This window comes from Oryctolagus cuniculus, chromosome 3, assembly GCF_964237555.1.
Source record: "Oryctolagus cuniculus chromosome 3, mOryCun1.1, whole genome shotgun sequence".
NCBI lineage: Eukaryota > Metazoa > Chordata > Mammalia > Lagomorpha > Leporidae > Oryctolagus > Oryctolagus cuniculus.
The window spans coordinates 69,760,357-69,776,992 of NC_091434.1; the positions used below are offsets into that span (position 1 = coordinate 69,760,357).

General features: G+C 41.8%; 1 protein-coding gene across 9 annotated transcripts in view; it reads left to right on the top strand.

Annotated features, from left to right (window-relative positions):
• The window catches only part of METTL8 (methyltransferase 8, tRNA N3-cytidine), a 119,484-nt gene that overhangs the window by 70,151 nt on the left and 32,697 nt on the right, over window positions 1-16,636 (top strand). For all 9 annotated transcript variants that reach the window (XM_070070704.1, XM_051848528.2, XM_051848525.2 and 6 more), the window contains one exon: window positions 13,470-13,561. In XM_070070704.1, the coding sequence (XP_069926805.1) occupies window positions 13,470-13,561 (92 nt within the window). The remainder of the gene's footprint in view (window positions 1-13,469; window positions 13,562-16,636) is intronic.

Here is a 16,636-nt window from a genome sequence, read left to right on the forward strand (position 1 = left end):
TCTGTGTACTTCCTAAACTTGGATGTCTCTTTCTTTCTCCAGAAGGGGAAAGTTCTCTGCTGTTATTTCATTAAGAAGGCCTTCTGATCCTTTCTCTGTTTCAATGCCTTCTGGGATTCCTAGGATCCATATGTTGCATCATTTGATAGAATCTTGGAGATCTCCAACTGTGTTCTTCAATTTCCTGATTTCTTTTTGTTGTGTTTGGTCTGTGTTATTTCCATAAATTTGTCTTCTAGTTCTGATATTCATTCTTCTGTCTCATTGATTCTATTTTTGAGACTCTCCACTATATTTTTATTTGCTCTATTGAATTCTTCATATCTATAATTTCATTTTGATTTCTCTTTACTATCTCAATTTCTTGGGAACACTTTTCATTTAGGTCATGAATGTGTTTCTGATTGCTTCTAAGTAATCTGACGATTAATTTTCTGAATTCTGATTCTGGTATATCTTCAATCCCTTCTTCTTCTGCTTCTATTATTGAAGAGCTGATGTTATGTTCCATTCGGGGCTAATACTATCTTTCTTAATCTTATTATTAAAATTTTTCTCTTTGTTTTTCAGCATTTCTGATTCCTTTTATCTTTAATATGTGTCTTGGTGCTAATGGTGAGATTTCCCTCTGCTATGAGCTGCTCTGTGTCTGTGCATTGCCAGTGGAAATATGTAGCCCTACCTCTGTCAGCCCTGCTTGCTTCTGGATGGTCATGGGGCCAGAAAAGAGAGCTCTGGTGCACTAAGCCCCACCTACTTGGGCCGGGCTCTGGTGTATGAAACAAGCTAGGGATTTCAATGTTTACAACTTTTCCCTGTTGTACAGTTCGTGTAGTGGTGGTGGGAAATAACTCTGAAATGTTGCGATCCTTGTTTCTGGGTGGGGCGTGTGTGGTGAAGTAGTCCCACAATTAATGGGCATGTGCACAGAAGACAAATACAGTAGCACTGTGTTTACATTTGGAGATGTAAACAGACAATATGGCTTCTCCCAGCTGGCTATAGGTCTGGTTAGGTGGAGGGGGAGACATGATGGGCAGGGGTATACCCGAGTTCTCTGTCTTTTCCCCTGTTCTTCCCTCTTGGAATTTCAAACAGTTTGCCCAGCTCTCCTGCTGGCTGCTAACCTCAGCTCCATGGACTCACGACCTTGTGTCTCACATGGTCTGCCCAGGGAGGGGCAGGGCATGGCGTCAGACGCCCCATTTGGCTTCTCCACTGTACCTCTGCTGTGTCAGTGACTCTTTGCTTCCTCTGTGTGGTCCTACTCAGTCTGCTGGACTCCCAGGTTTCTCCACTTGAAACTCTCGTGGCTCTATTGCTAGCCTGTATCTCCATTCCTTATTAAATATTTTCCCCCCAAGACTCAGAATGTCTTGTTGCTATACTGCCATCTTGGCTCCTCTCCTTGAATAATTTCTAAATCTGCCTTTCAGTTCACTAACTCTTCTACAGTGTCTATCAGCTGTCAGCCCTACTCAATAAACTTTGTATTTCAGATATTATATATAGATTGTGTAGAATTTCCTGTTTTAAAATATAGTTTCCATTTCTCTGCTGAGGTTTCCTCTATATATTCATTCATTTTATCCATCTTTTCCTTTAAATCTTTGAACACTTTAAAAATTGTTTGTTTGTTTATTTGAGGGGGAATGAGAGCACTCCCACCTGCTAGTTCACTCTCCAAAGGAACACAGTGGCCTGGGCTGGATTGGGCCAAAGCCAGGAGCCAGAAACTCCAGATCTCCTACATGGGTGGCAGGAACCCTGCCATCTGCTTGAGTCATCACTGCTGCTTCTCGTGGTCTGCATTAGCGGAAAAACTGGAGTCAGAAACTGGAAAGTGGCTGTTGAAGCCAGACACTTTGATATGGGATGCAGGCATCTTAACCACTAGGCCAAACAGCCATACCTAAACACATTTTTTTTTTTTTGACAGGCAGAGTGGACAGTGATAGAGAGAGACAGAGAGAAAGGTCTTCCTTTAGCCGTTGGTTCACCCTCCAATGGCCGCCGAGGCCGGCGCGCTGCGGCCAGCGCACCGCGCTGATCCGATGGCAGGAGCCAGGAGCCAGGTGCTTTTCCCCAAGCACCTGGGCCATCCTCCACTGCACTCCCTGGCCACAGCAGAGAGCTGGCCTGGAAGAGGGGCAACCGGGACAGAATCCGGCGCCCTGACCGGGACTAGAACCCGGTATGCCGGCGCCGCTAGGCGGAGGATTAGCCTAGTGAGCCGCGGCGCCGGCCTAAACATATTTTTTTTTAAGATTTTATTTATTTATTTGAGAGGTAGAGTTATAGACAGTGAGAGGGAGAGACAGAGAGAAAGGTCTTCCTTCTGTTGGTTCACTCCCCAAATGGCTACAATGGCCAGAGCTGCATGGATCTGAAGCCAGGAGCCAGGACCTTCTCCCAGGTGTCCCATGCGGGTGCAGGGGCCCAACGACTTGGGCCATCTTCCACTTGGGCCACTTCCATCTTCAGGCCACAGCAGAGAGCTGGATCAGAAGAGGAGTAGCTGGGACTAGAACCGGTGCCCATAAGGGATGCCAGCACCACAGGCAGAAGATTAACCCATTGCACCATGGCGCCAGCCCCTGAACATATTTTTTTAAGCTGTTTTAAAGATTTTGTATATATTTTTTAAAGATTTATTTATTTACTTATTTGAAAGTAAGAGTTACACAGAGAGGAGAGGCAGAGAGAAAGAGAGAGAGGTCTTCCATCTGATGGTTCACTCCCCAATTGGCCACAAGGGCCAGAGCTGCGCCGATCAGGAGTCAGGAGCCCCTTCCAGGTCTCCTACGTGGGTGCAGGGGCCCAAGGACTTGGGCCATCTTCTACTGCTTTCCCAGGCGTTAGCAGAGAGCTGGATTGGAAGTGGAGAAGCCAGGTCTTGAACCAGCGCTCATATGTGATGCCAGCACTTCAGGCCAGGGCGTTAACCTGCTGCGCCACAGAGCTGGCCCCAAGACCTTGTATATTAATTCACAAATATTTTCTCAAAGCCTATACTTACTGACTGTTTTTCCTCTTAATTCGTGTGTCCAGGAGTTTTTGATTATATCTTGGATATCTTAGATGAAATCTTGTGTGGAGTCTAGGTTATGCTCTCTTCCTCTAAGGGCATTGAAGTTTTTCTGGCAAGTTGTTACATTACAGCCATATCTTGCTTGGGTCGTGTTTGATTTTAGGTGCTGCTAGGGTGGGTCTGTTTTGGTTTGTCCTGAGTCTAGAGTGGTTCTTATTCCAATGGCATGGCATTGCTAGGGTCTGATTGCCCAAGGTGTTCAGAGAGATTGCTCCATTCTGACTTAACCAGAGCTGCAATATCTTCAGGCACTGCACTATCACCATTCAATTGCATTTCTTTCTTTTTTTTTTTTTTCATTCAATTCCCTTTCCTGCACCTCCACCTCTAGAATTCTCTCTCTCTACTAGGTCCTGTAGAGTCTTGCCCTGTGAACCACCAGCAGCACTAAAAACCCAAGGTGGGGGGGTCAATACTGTGGCACAGTAGATTAATCCTCTGCCTGCAGTGCTGGCATCCCATATGGGTGCCAATTTGAGTCCTGGCTGCTCCTCTTCTCATCCAGCTCTCTGCTATAGCCTGGGAAAGCAATAGAAGATGGCCCAAGTGCTTGGGACCCTGCACCCACGTGGGAGACCTGGAAGAAGCTCCTGGCTCCTGGCTTCGGATTGGCCCAGTTCTGGCCATTGCGGCCATTTGGGGAGTGAACAGCGGATGGAAGACATTTCACACTGTTTCTCCCTCTCACTGTCTATAGCTCTACCTCTCAAATAAATAAATAAAATGTTTAAAAATAAAAGGGGGAGGGGCCAGCGCTATGGTGCAGCAGGTTAAAGCCTTGGCCTGAAGCTCTGGCATCCCATATGGGCACTAGTTCGAGTCCCAGCTGCTCCACTTCTGATCCAGCTCCCTACTAATGTGCCTGGGAAAGCAGCAAAGAATAGCCCAAGTTCTTGGGCCCCTGCACCCGCGTGGGAGACCTGGAAGAAGCCCCTGGTTCCTGGCTTCAGATCTGCTCAACTCCAGCCATTTTGGCCATTTGCGGAATGAACCAGCAGATAGAAGACTTCTCTCTCTCTCTCTCTCTCTCTCTCTCTCTCTCTCTCCCCCCCCCTCCCCCTCCCTCCCTCCCTCCCTCTCCTTCCACCCCTCCGCCCCTCCACCCCTCCATCCCTCCATCCCTCCATCCCTCCATCCTTCCCTCTCTTTTTACCTCTTTCTGTAATTCTGTCTTTCATATAAATAAAATAAATCTTAAAAAAAAAACATGCGGAAGTTCTCTGGCAGACTTCAGGAACTCATCCCTCTGTCCAGCTCTCTCTTGTTTAGAGGTCTCTTGCACAAACCCTCAGCAAACACCTCAGCAACTCTGACCTCTGGTCTCTGCCTCCTGCACTCATGAAACTGCCACTCACTGCGACAGCCACTCTCTGCCTGGGTTCTGCCTCCCTGCACTACAGTCTGGAACGTGTCCCCAGAGACAAGGAAGTATGGGGATTGCACGTCTGCATTTCTCTTCTCAGGGTCACAGTCCTGCACTCTCTGTAGCATAGTCCAGTGCCTGAAAACAGCTGCCTCATACATTTTACCCAGTTTTATAGCAATGTCTGGCAGGAGAGTAAGTCCTTTAGCAGGTCCTTTGGAATGGTTAAAATCACAAACCCTGTAAGCAGTTCTAAGTCATAATTATGGTGAAGATTTTATAGCTATATAGAATAATGTTTATGTGTAAAGTATGTAAGAAATATGACTTTGTTATAGAATGAAGCATTATTGAAATAGTTTTAGTTTGAAACTGACAAACTATTTCATCCTTTAACCTAAGAGTAAATATTTGATATTTTCATTCCTTGGTCAGCTAGTTAATTTTGTCTTTAAATTATGTTCCACAGTCAGGCTTTTATATACACTGTAAATGACAAAGACAGGGAAGCATTCTATCCATGTAGTTTGTACTGGGTACTTTGGTCTATATGTGACTATTAAAAATTGTAACAGGAAGCAGCATCACAGTCAACAGAATTTTCTATAAATAGGATCCTCAAAAACATTAATAACCAAGCTAAACAATTGGTGTGTGTGTTTTAACTTTTCAAACCTAATCAAATGTTCAATTATTTAGACTAATATTGCCATCAACTCCAAGCTAAAACAAGGAATCATCATACAATTGTACTACAGCTATAGAAATAGTAGGATATGGGGAGCCAATGTTGTGGCAAATTGGGTTAAGCTACCTCCTGCGATGAGGGCTTCTCATATGAGCACCTGTTCAAGCCCTGGCTGCTCCATTTCCCATCTAGCTCCCTGCTATTTCACCTGGAAAGGCAGAAGAAGATGGCTCAAGTGCTTGGACCCCTGCCACCCATGTGGTAGACCTGGATGGAATTCTAGGCTCCTGACTTTGGCCTGGCCCAGCCGGACCATTTTGGCCATCTGGGAGAGTGAACCAGTGGATGGAATATCTTGTCTCCCTCTCTCCCTCTCTGTAACTCTGGCTTTCAAATAAACAAATAAATACATTTTTAAAAGAAATAATAAGATATATATATACATACTGATGACCGTGTTTCTGTGTTTCTGTGTGTAACACATCTTTAAGCATCTGTTGCAGGGCTGGACGAGTGGCAACAAATTCTTTCAATTTCTGTTTGTTATGAAACGTCTTTATTTCACCTTCATTCACAAATGATAGCTTTGCAGGATATAATATTCTGGGCTGGCAGTTTTTCTCTCTTAGTACCTGGGCTATATCTCGCCATTCCCTTCTAGCTTGTAGAGTTTCTGATGAGAAGTCAGCAGTGAGTCTGATTGGCGATCCTCTGAAAGTAAGCTGACGTTTCTCTCTTGCACATTTTAGGATTTTTTCTTTATGTTTCACTGTGGAGAGTTTAATTACAACGTGTCGTGGTGAGGATCTCTTTTGGTCGTGTTTATTAGGGGTTCTGTGAGCTTCCTGTACTAGGATTTCTCTGTCCTTCTCCAAACCTAGGAAATTTTCTGCTAATATCTCACTAAAAAGGCCTTCTAATCCTTTCTCCCTCTCCATGCCTTCAGGAACTCCTAGAACCCGAATGTTGGTTTTTTTAATAGTATCCTGAAGATTTCTGACAATATGTTTTAGATTTCTAATTTCCTCTTCTTTTCTTTGATCTGACTGTATCCTTTCCTGTTCTCTGTCTTCTAAGTCCGATATTCTCTCTTCTGCTTCACCCATTCTGTTTGTAAGGCTCTCTATTGTGTTTTTCATTTGATCTATTGAATTCTTCACTTCAGTCACTATCACAGTTTCCTGTTGTACTAATTGTTTCGTTTCATTTTGATTCCTCCTTAATATTTCATTTTCACGAGAGAGATTTTCTATCTTGTCCATTAAGGCTTTATGTAGTTCAAGAATTTGTTTTTGAGAACTTCTTAATGTTCTTAACAATTTTTTGAGATCTGCTTCTTGCATTTCTTCTATGTCATCATCTTCATAATCTTGAATTGGGGTGTCTTTTTCATTTGAGGGCGTCATGGTGACTTCCTTGTTTTTATTACCTCGGTTTTTGCATTTGTTATTTGGCATATTGGAGATATTTGGTTTCTTCACTGTGGTGCTCTTTCTTGTTATACTATGACTCTAGATTAAGTGGACTATCTGTTTTTGATGGAGCCTTAGGGCTTGAGATGGGTGTGGCCTGAGAGCTCTGTTTGGTGTCCCAAAGGTGACACTCCCAGGTTAGGAGTGGTAAATCTCTCTTTCTCTCTCTTTCTTTTTTTGATTCAAAAGGGAAGTAATTCCGCACAGCTGAACGAAGTTGGAGGTAGTTAGCAGGCAAATGATATACCTACAGGAGCCAGAGATTGGAAGCTCTTTCCCAAGGACCACACAGGGAATCTGTTTGGCCCTCAGAGTGGGTTCAAATTCTCCTTCAGTCTCCCACTGGGTTGCCAAAGTTATGGAATTGTAGCGTCTCTGGAGAGTACTCAGGTGAATTCCGTGAGTTCTCTCCCCCACCGTCTCTTTTTTCACAGTCTCAGTTCAGTAGCACCACAAATTTACTAGGTCCTAATCTCCTGTTAATTCGCCCCGCCCAGAGTCAGGGTTTTCTGCTAGGCTCAGGGCCGGTGCAGACCTGAGGTCGCTCTGCTTATGACGTATGTCCAAGATGGCGCCTGCTCTTTGTCTTGCTTGCCCTTGAGAGGTGAGCAGAGAGAGAGAAACCCATGTCCGTACCAGTCACCTTTTTTTTTTTTTTCTCTCTCTCTCTCTCTTCCAGTTAGCCTGGTGAACTTTTCCCCCCCGGGGGTGGTTCCCTCTAGTCTCCTCTCTCTGCTTGCCTGCCGGTGTCTCGGGCTATTGAGGTTCGGCTCACCTTGCGTTCCAGCGCTGGTGTGTTGAGTCTGCCGCTGGTGTCCCGAACTGTGGGCTCCCACGCTCTCCACACAGGTCCGCTGTGAATCACGCGTTCTGGAAGAGTTTCTTCTGCTGTTTCCTCCCCTACTCTTCCTTGAACCTGCAGTATCTCCACTTTTATTAAACTATCTCTCCCCGGACTATCAGTGTGCTCCCTTCCTATTCCGCCATCTTGCCTCCTAAGGAAGGAAACCTCACAGCAAAAGTTCACAGGGAATTCAAAGCATATATTAGAACTTATCTTTGGCAAATGGCAGGGCAAAGTTACCACTTTTCATTAGTCACATTGAACGTTAATGGCCTGAACTGTCCAGTTAAAAGACACCGATTGGGATTTGCTTTTTAACCTGATGCAATTTTAAATGATGCTTAATTTTGTTTTTAAATTTCAAATCCTAGCTCTTACCCATACATGGAACAACAATTAAATTGTACATGTAATTCGCCACTTTGCTACACTAACATTGTTCCAGGGGTACTTATGATGTACTTTTGAATTTTCTATACATGCAATAATGACATTTGCTAGCAGTTTTATGTCTTCCTTCCCAATATGTATGCATTTTGTATCCTTTCTTTGTGTTACTGCACTGTCTAGTAATTCCACCATAATATTGAAAAGTAGTGGTGAGAAAAAGACACTTCCCCCTTTCCCCAACTTAAGGGAAAACTGTCCAATTTCACTATTAAAGTTGGTTTTGGTAGATATTCTTTATCTAGATGAGGAATTTCTCTTCTGTTTCTTGTTTGCTCAGTTTTTTTATGCCAAATATCTTTTACAAAAGTTGATGTAACCATTTAACATTTTTGCAGTTTGTGTAGTATGTCCAATTTATTGATTTTTTAAAATGCTGACAGCCTTGCTTACGTGGGATAAATACCACTTGCTTGTACTACATAAAATTGTTGGATTTTACCTATTATTTTAAAAAAAGAGAGATTTCTAAAGGCAACCCAGAGGAATCCTTAATCCAGTTCTTCATTAGAAGAGATGTGCAATTCGGGACATGCTCAAGCTGACTTACCTCAAACGGTAGAGTTAGAAACATACCAGGGGATTCCAATTCAATCCCATCAAGGTGGCATGTACCAATGCCATCTCACTAGTCCCAGTGATCAATTTCTGTGCACAATTGATCATAATGATAGGACTAAGAACCAAAGGGATCACATAAACAAGAATAGTGTCTGCAAATACTAGCTGATAGAATCAAAAAGGGAGAGAATGATCCAACATGGGAAGTGAGATACACAGCAGACCCATAGAATGGCAGATGTCCTAAACAGCACTCTGGCCTCAGAATCAGCCCTTAATGCATGCGGATCCAGCTGAAAAGCCCATGAGAGTATTTCAGGCATGGAAAGCCAAGACACTCTGGGGAAAAAAAAAAATGAAAGATCTCCACGAGTGAGATCCCAGTGGAAAGAACGGGTCATCAAAGAAGGAGGTACCTTTCTCTGAAGGGAGGAGAGAACTTCCACTTTGACCATGGCCTTGTCTAAATATTATCAGAGTCAGTGAACTCAGGGGGCTTCCATAGCCTTGGAAACTCATGACAAGAGCCTAGGGTGATTACTGATGCCATAAACAAGAGTGTCAATTTGTTAAGTCAACAACAGGAGTCACTGTGTACTTACTCCTCATGTAGGATCTTTGTCCTTAGTGGGCTGTACATTGAGATTTAATACTATAACTAGTACTCAAATAGTATTTTTCACTTTATGTTTCTGTGTGGGAGCAAACTGTTGAAATCTTTACTTAATGTATGCTAAACTGATCTTCTGTATATAAAGAGAATCGAAAATGAATCTTGATGTGAATGGAAGGGGAAAGGGAGTGGGAAAGGGGAGGGTTGCGGGTGGGAGGGACGTTATGGGGGGCAAGCCATTGTAATCCATAAGCTGTACTTTGGAAATTTATATTCATTAAATAAAAGTTTAAAAAAAAAAAAAAAAAAAAAAAGATATATATATACATATATATATATATATATATATATATATATATGAATTGAGACCAGAGGACTGAGAGTGACTACAAAATTATGACTTTCTACTGTGAAAATTTGACTTTTTCAAAATGCCTACATTTTATTTTTGAGTTTTTTTCCTCAAATTTAAATTCTCATGAAAAGTTTTCAGTATTTTTTTATTCATTTGAAAGAGAAAGAAAGGGAGAGACAGAGAGTGAGATCTTCCATCCACTGGTTCACTCTCCAAATAGCCACCATGGCTGGAGCTGGACCATTCTGAAGCCAGGAGCCAGGAGCTTCTTCCATGTATCCCACACGGGTGCAGTGGTTTTGGTGTATGTGAGTCAGATTCTTCTAAAATAAAGAACTGCTATAAAGCAGCAGGTATGGAGGAAGTCCCCATAAATACAGTAGGAACATTTTATAGGTTTCTGTAGGGATTCTGTAACCGTGCAGTGGGAAAATCTGTTCTGCAGGAGCTTAGGGTATAATATTCACTTAGCAGTTAAGAAAATGAAGCAACATAAAGAAGAGTACCAGAAGTTAGAGCAATTTAAGAAGTAGCTAAATCTATGAAATACTTAAGAAATAGCAAATTAAAGCCAACAGTTTAAGACAAATGCTTAAAACTGCAGATCACATATACTGTCATTATCTCACACTTGGTTCTTTACAAGGAAATGAGTAGTTCTGTTTTCTTTTCTACATGTTGTAGGTCTTCCCCTGACTTAGGAATACTATTTTTTCAATAAATGTGACTCACTGCCCTTAATGTCATCATTGTCATATAATGGTTTTTAAAAATATATTTACAGGCTGGCGCCACAGCTCAGTAGGCTAATCCTCTGCCTGCGGTTCTAGTCCTGGTCGGGGCACTGGATTCTGTCCCGGTTTCCCCTCTTCCAGTCCAGCTCTCTGCTGTGGCCTGGGAGTGCAGTGGAGGATGGCCCAAGTCCTTGGGCCCTGCACCCCATGGGAGACCAGGAGAAGCACCTGGCTCCTGCCTTCGGATCAGCGTGGTGCGCCGGCTGCAGCGCACCGGCTGCAGCGGCCATTGGAGGGTGAACCAACAGTAAAGGAAGACCTTTCTCTCTGTCTCTCTCACTGTCCACTCTGCCTGTCAAAATATATATATATATTTACATATACAAAATATAAAGTAGAGTTACTAGCTTAAATTTTTCTGTCATTGTTTGCATAAAACAAGGTAAACAAAAATGTATTCTAATCTCATTCATTAAAGCAAGTGACAAAGCTACTAAATGATTATTCGGGTTACATGAGTAGATTTTATTTAGGTATTGATGGCTAAAATTTCATCTGTGAAACTCTGATTTTTTTTTAATAAAAAAGATTTATTTATTTGAAAGTCAGAATTATGGGGGAGTGGTGAGGGCAAAGAGAGAGAGAGAGAGAGTTCCCCAGATGGCTGCAATGGCTGGGGCTGGGCCAAGCTGAAGCCAGGAACCAGGAGCTTCTGTTGACTCTTTCACGTGGGTGCAAGGGCCCAAGCAGTTAGGCTATCTTATGCTGCTTTTCCAAGGCCATTAGCAGGGAGCTGGATTGGAAGTGGAGCATCTGGGACACAAAATGGTGCCCATGTGGGATGCCAGCATTGCAGCCCAAGGCTTTACGTGCTACACCACAATGCAGCCCCTGAAACTCTGACTTTTACATTCTCAGTTGATTTCTGGGAGTCTTTAGTATATCTGTTTTAGTCCTTTTAAAAAGAAAACAGTATCTCACCTTTCATTGTATTTATAGCCCAGTCACTGGAATGTACCTTCTCATGTTTGATTGTATAAACATGATTTAAAATAGTACCAAGTTTATCATCATTCCACCTAAAGCAACTCATCCTCCTGTCATTGTTGTCCCCCCTTTTCTACTTAGTGTGAAGACATTGGAACATCCTGACCCGTACGCTTCTCCTCCTCCAACATCTTCCCCAGGCTACAACTACAACTTTTTCGGCATCTCCCCCACCACTCTCTTCCGCTCTGCTTCCCATTGCCCCCACTTTAGTGCTGGGACTCATTACTCCTGGCCACTGCAGCAGTGTAATTGATCTTGCTTGAGTCTCATCCCCAGCGTTGTGTCCTGCACAGTACTTGAATCCTCAGCCCCACAGTTAAGACCCTTGGAAATCCAACCCTCACCTAGCTCCAACTTTCTCTGAAGTTACACAAGAGAACCAATCAAAATGGATTTTTTTCATTGTTTCCTGTAAATGGTGTCCAGATTGCCAGCTTTTAATGACACAAGTATTGCCCTGTCAGTGTTCCCTCCAACCTGAGCCCAAACCCACCTTTCTCTTATTCCTTCCTGTTTGCCCCAGCCACCATTATTGGCTTCATCCCTACGCCTCAGATGTTAACCATATGTGCTTCATCGTGTTATCATTGTCATTCCATGTTGCTGCCAGCATTAGGAGAATATACCCATGACAGGCAAGGATTAAGTCCTACATCTCTCAGTATCCTCCACTGCCTTGGGAGACATTACCAGACTAACTGTTGAGAAGATGGACTTTGAAATGACACAAACCTGAGTTTGAATTCTGGTTTTTCCATGTCCTGGTTTCTGTGACCTTGAGGCAGTTACTAAATTTCTATCTCATATGCAAAATATGCAAAATCCTCTCAAAAAGGGCTTTTGAAAAAATTAAATAAGACATATTATGTGTGTAATACGCTTATTAGCACAATGCCTAACATAATAAATAATAAATGGCAGTAATTATGAGTGTCATTACAGTAATTACAATATTTACAGCTCACTAAATGTTTGTCAGTCACCTCTAGGAATTTTTTATAATTTACCCTTTCTCATCAGTCAAATAACTGCAAGTGTATTATAATACTAATATTAAGAGTTTTTCTTACAATTATCAATAGTTTATGGAACTTGATTGTAGGGTATCTGATTTTTTTGTTTCTTTAAGAAAATGGTTTATTTCAAGGAATTGCTCCACTTGCTTATAGTCTTACCTGGTAAAGAGAAGAAATGCATAGTTTGAACAAAATCATCTTTTATTTTTTTTCTGTATACAGAGGCTGCTTCTATTCCAAGAAAGATATTTTTGCAATGGAAAATAGTATCTCCTCAAATAAGAAGAATAAGTTGTGAACCTAAAAATACTTAGAGAATGTACTAGATCTGTAAAATGTGGTCTTTTTACATGATATATGAAGTATTCTGTCACTAGAATGTAAATAAATAAAATTTTTTAGAAATTAAGATAGCTAATAAGAAAAATAAATATAAAAGTACTTTAACATTGTAGGGTAAGGATAGAATATTTTAAAACTTGCATCTCTGGCAGCAGAGAATGAATACAAGTGTTATAAAAACAGCATTAAACAAATAATGCCAAGGGGCAGGCATTTAGCCTGTTGGTTAAGACACTGGCATTTCATATTCAAGTACCTAGGTTCAATACCCAGGCTAACTCCTGACTCCAATGTCCTGCTAATGTGGCTCCTAGGAGATAATGATGATGGCTCAAATAATCGGGCTCCTGTCACCCACATGGGAGACCTGGATTGAGTATCTGGCTTTTACCTGGCCAATCCCAGTAGTTGTAGGCATTTAGGGAGTGAACCAGCAAATGGGAGTATTCTCTCTCCCTCTCTCTTTATTTTTCTCTCTCTTTCTCATTAAAAAAAAAAAAAGAAGGAGGATTTTGTTCATAAATTAAGGATGGATTTTTGTTCATAAATTAAGAAAAATGCAAATAAATTTAGCCTTAGAGTGAAAAACAGCAAACCATACCAGCACTCAAATGATCATGCACCACAATGGTCAGGGTGTTTCTTCAGCAGCCATCTCCCAGAAGTGGCTGTGAGGCTTGTGACACAAGTGGATTTGAACAGGAGAACCGTAGGAGCTCCAGCACTATCAGCAGGAACATCGGACACAACGGGTATTCATTTGACACAGAATTAGTGTGTATCATCCTGCTTGACTAATTTACAATGAAAGATGCAGTCCCTCCTTACCTTTTTTCCACCTTGTTCAATTTTAAAGCATGTTCTACAGTGTTTTTTATTTTTTTAAAAAATAGGGATCACATGCAATGGTCTAAAGAAGAAGAAGCAGCAGCCAGAAAAAGAGTAGAGGACAACTCAGCAGTGCGAGTCCTGGTAGAAGAACAAGGTAGCCCTGCAGCCAGGCTTTTCTGTTTGAACTTTCAGTGGTTCATTTCACAGCCTGCTTGCTTTCCCTCTTCCTTGGGTCCGTAGATGTGAGTTCCAGCTTCTGCCCATGCTGATTCACTTGTTCCATCTGGTAGCCTTCTCGTTTCTTCCGATGTAATGGGTAATGAAATAAATTATGTATTTGTCCCATAATTGGTATTTTGGTAATCATATTACTAGTTTTTCTGGGAGATATGAGGGTAGTTCATGGAAAATGGAACTTAAAGATAACTTTAAATCCATACATGGTTCTTTCATAATACTCCTTTCCTATGAACTTTTTGAAGACCCTCTAGTACACATACGAGTTTCATTTCAAACTAGACATGAAAACAACTTTAAATTTTTCTCTTGCTATGATGCTTTTAGTTTGCTGTTGTACTTTTTCACTTGCTAGGAACTTTGAGTGAAGCAAGTAAAAGTTGTATTAAAATGCTGTTGGTCTTTTAGGATAAACAGAATTTCAATAAGGTTTGGAAGCCTTTGTATTTATAATTTAATTTAGGAAAGGCCTTGCCAACCACCATAAATTATGCTTTAAGAATTGGCCTATGCTACTATCAAATATATATATATATATATATATATATATATATATATATATAATGTTAATGTTGGTGAAAATGTGGAGAACTTGAAATTCTTGTGTGCTTTGGTGGGATTATCAAATGGTACAGCCAGTATGAAAAACAGAATGGAGGCCAAAAATAGAATGACTGAGTGATCCAGTAATCCTACCACTGGTTAATATTCAAGAGAATTGAAAACAGGGTTTCAAAGAGGTGTTTGTACCCAAAGATGGAAGCAACCCAAAACCCATTATTGGATGAATAGATAAGAAAAAAAGTGGAACATAAAAGCAAAACCAGAGGAACCTTGAAGACATTTTGTTAAGTGAAATAAACTAGTCACAAAAAGGCAAATACTCCATGACTTTACTTAGGAGATATCTAATGTAGTCAAATTCATAGAAACAAAAAGTACAATGGTGGTTGTCAAGGGCAAGGGAGAGGGGCAAGGAGAGTTAACGGAATACAAAGTTATAGTTGATGAGATGAAAACCCTCTGGAGATCTGTTTCACAACAGTGTGAAGTCACTTTACTGAACTGTACAATTAAACATGGTTAAGATGTTAAATTTTATATTGTGTATTTTTTAACCATAATTTAAAAAGACTACACTTTAAAACGAAATTTGAGCCATGTTTTCACCAGAGCTGGGAACCCTTTGTCCAACTCCTACGCCCTGTATGTAGGATTTTTCCTATTTGTTTTACTTAAAATGCTTTCTCCTTTAGAACATGTTGATTTTTTTTCCTTTAAAAAAGTAATTTACTGAAGTACTAAATAGTACTAAGTAGACACAAAAGCTTATATACCTCACAAATGAATTTTCACAAAGTGGATACACATATGTAAACAGTACCTACATCAACAAACAGTATCACAGGAACCCAGAAGCTTCCTGAAGCCCCTTCCCCATTACATTACTGCTCCCCACTCCCTCTGACCCCATCAGGAGCAACCACTGTTCTGGCTTTTAATACTGCAGATGAATTTTGCCTCAACAATTTGATTTTGATTATCATTTCTCAGTCACTTTGTAGCAACATCCTTGTCACCATTAGGTAGAGCAAGGGACAGCAAACTGTAGCTTATGAACCAAATTGAGCTTGCTGCCTGATTTAATAAATAAAATTTTATTGGAACCCTGATTTGTTGACATATTGTCTGTGAGTGCTTTTGAGCTCTAACTACAGAGTTGAGTAGTTGCTGCAGAGACTATATGAGGCCTACAAACCCTAAACATTTACTACCTTGCGCTTTACAGAGGAAGTTTTCCAACCTCTGAGATAGAATTTGTTTCTAGATAGATCGATCAGCTGTCCTGAAATTCCTGGGGAGAGCTGTTTGCATTACTCTGTGTAACCCACACATAATGAAATCCCTAATCCCACTGATAGATAGTTAACTGTTGGTCTTGAGTCTACAGTTAAGACTGAAGTTTGAAGCAAAGGTAGCTGGGGAAACTGAGCTAATGAGGCAGCCATCATCTCATCGGGCAGAGGGGACGGTGAGAGCTTTCTTATCCTCTGGATTGTTTGCAGTTTCTCACAGCTGGTTCTCCCTGCTCATCCAGAGCATGGATGCGTCCTGGAGGGTGGACCGGAAAGAGGAGCACCTGACCCACAATGGAACCTTTCTATTTTTATGAGCTCCAACCTTGCAGCCCCAGGGTGGACCACGGCCAGGGAGCGGTTGGGGTTGGAGTTGAGGGTGCATACCAGTGGCAGTCCGGCCTGCAGATCAGCCAGCATGGCGTTCCTGTGCAGGAGCTCTGTCACACTGCTTCTGAGGAAGTGTAACTGCAGCTTTGCCAGCAGCTGCACAGGCATATTTTCCACATCACTCAAGCTTCTGCAAGTGGCCACCTGGATATGACAGAGACAGTCAAGCCTAAACTGAATGAGCAGTTATCAATCACTTTAAAATTCATTTCTGGGAAGTTTACAATTATCCACAGCATATTTTTGATAATATGAAAAACTAAGGAATTTTTGTACCCTCTTTTGAATATTTCAGTTCAGAATGTAGGTGAGCAGCATTGATAATGTTCCTGTAAAGTGCTCTGTGCACGGCTGCCTATTTTGTCCTATTTATGTTAACAATGAACTTGAGTGAAGCTAATGAGAAGGTTATTTTAGGGCCTTGGAAACCGCAGTAAAGGAAAATGACAGTTCCCACAGAACCATAGTGTGACTGAAATAGAAAGGTGGTGACTGGCCTCTCTCTATAGAGGCAGAAAAAGCAGGCGGGGAAGAGGGCTGATGATACCACGTGGAAGCATTTGATTTGCTTATTAGGATGTCCAGTCTCTCTCCGAGCAAGTGTGCTGGCTGCTGTGGAGACACAGAACAAAGGATTCTAGTTCAGACTGGCTCAGAGAGGTAGAAGTCTCTGCTGGGTCCCCTCGGCATCACCCCCGTAGCACCAGCCAGTGTGGTGGGCTTCACATGGGTCGAGGGACCACTGC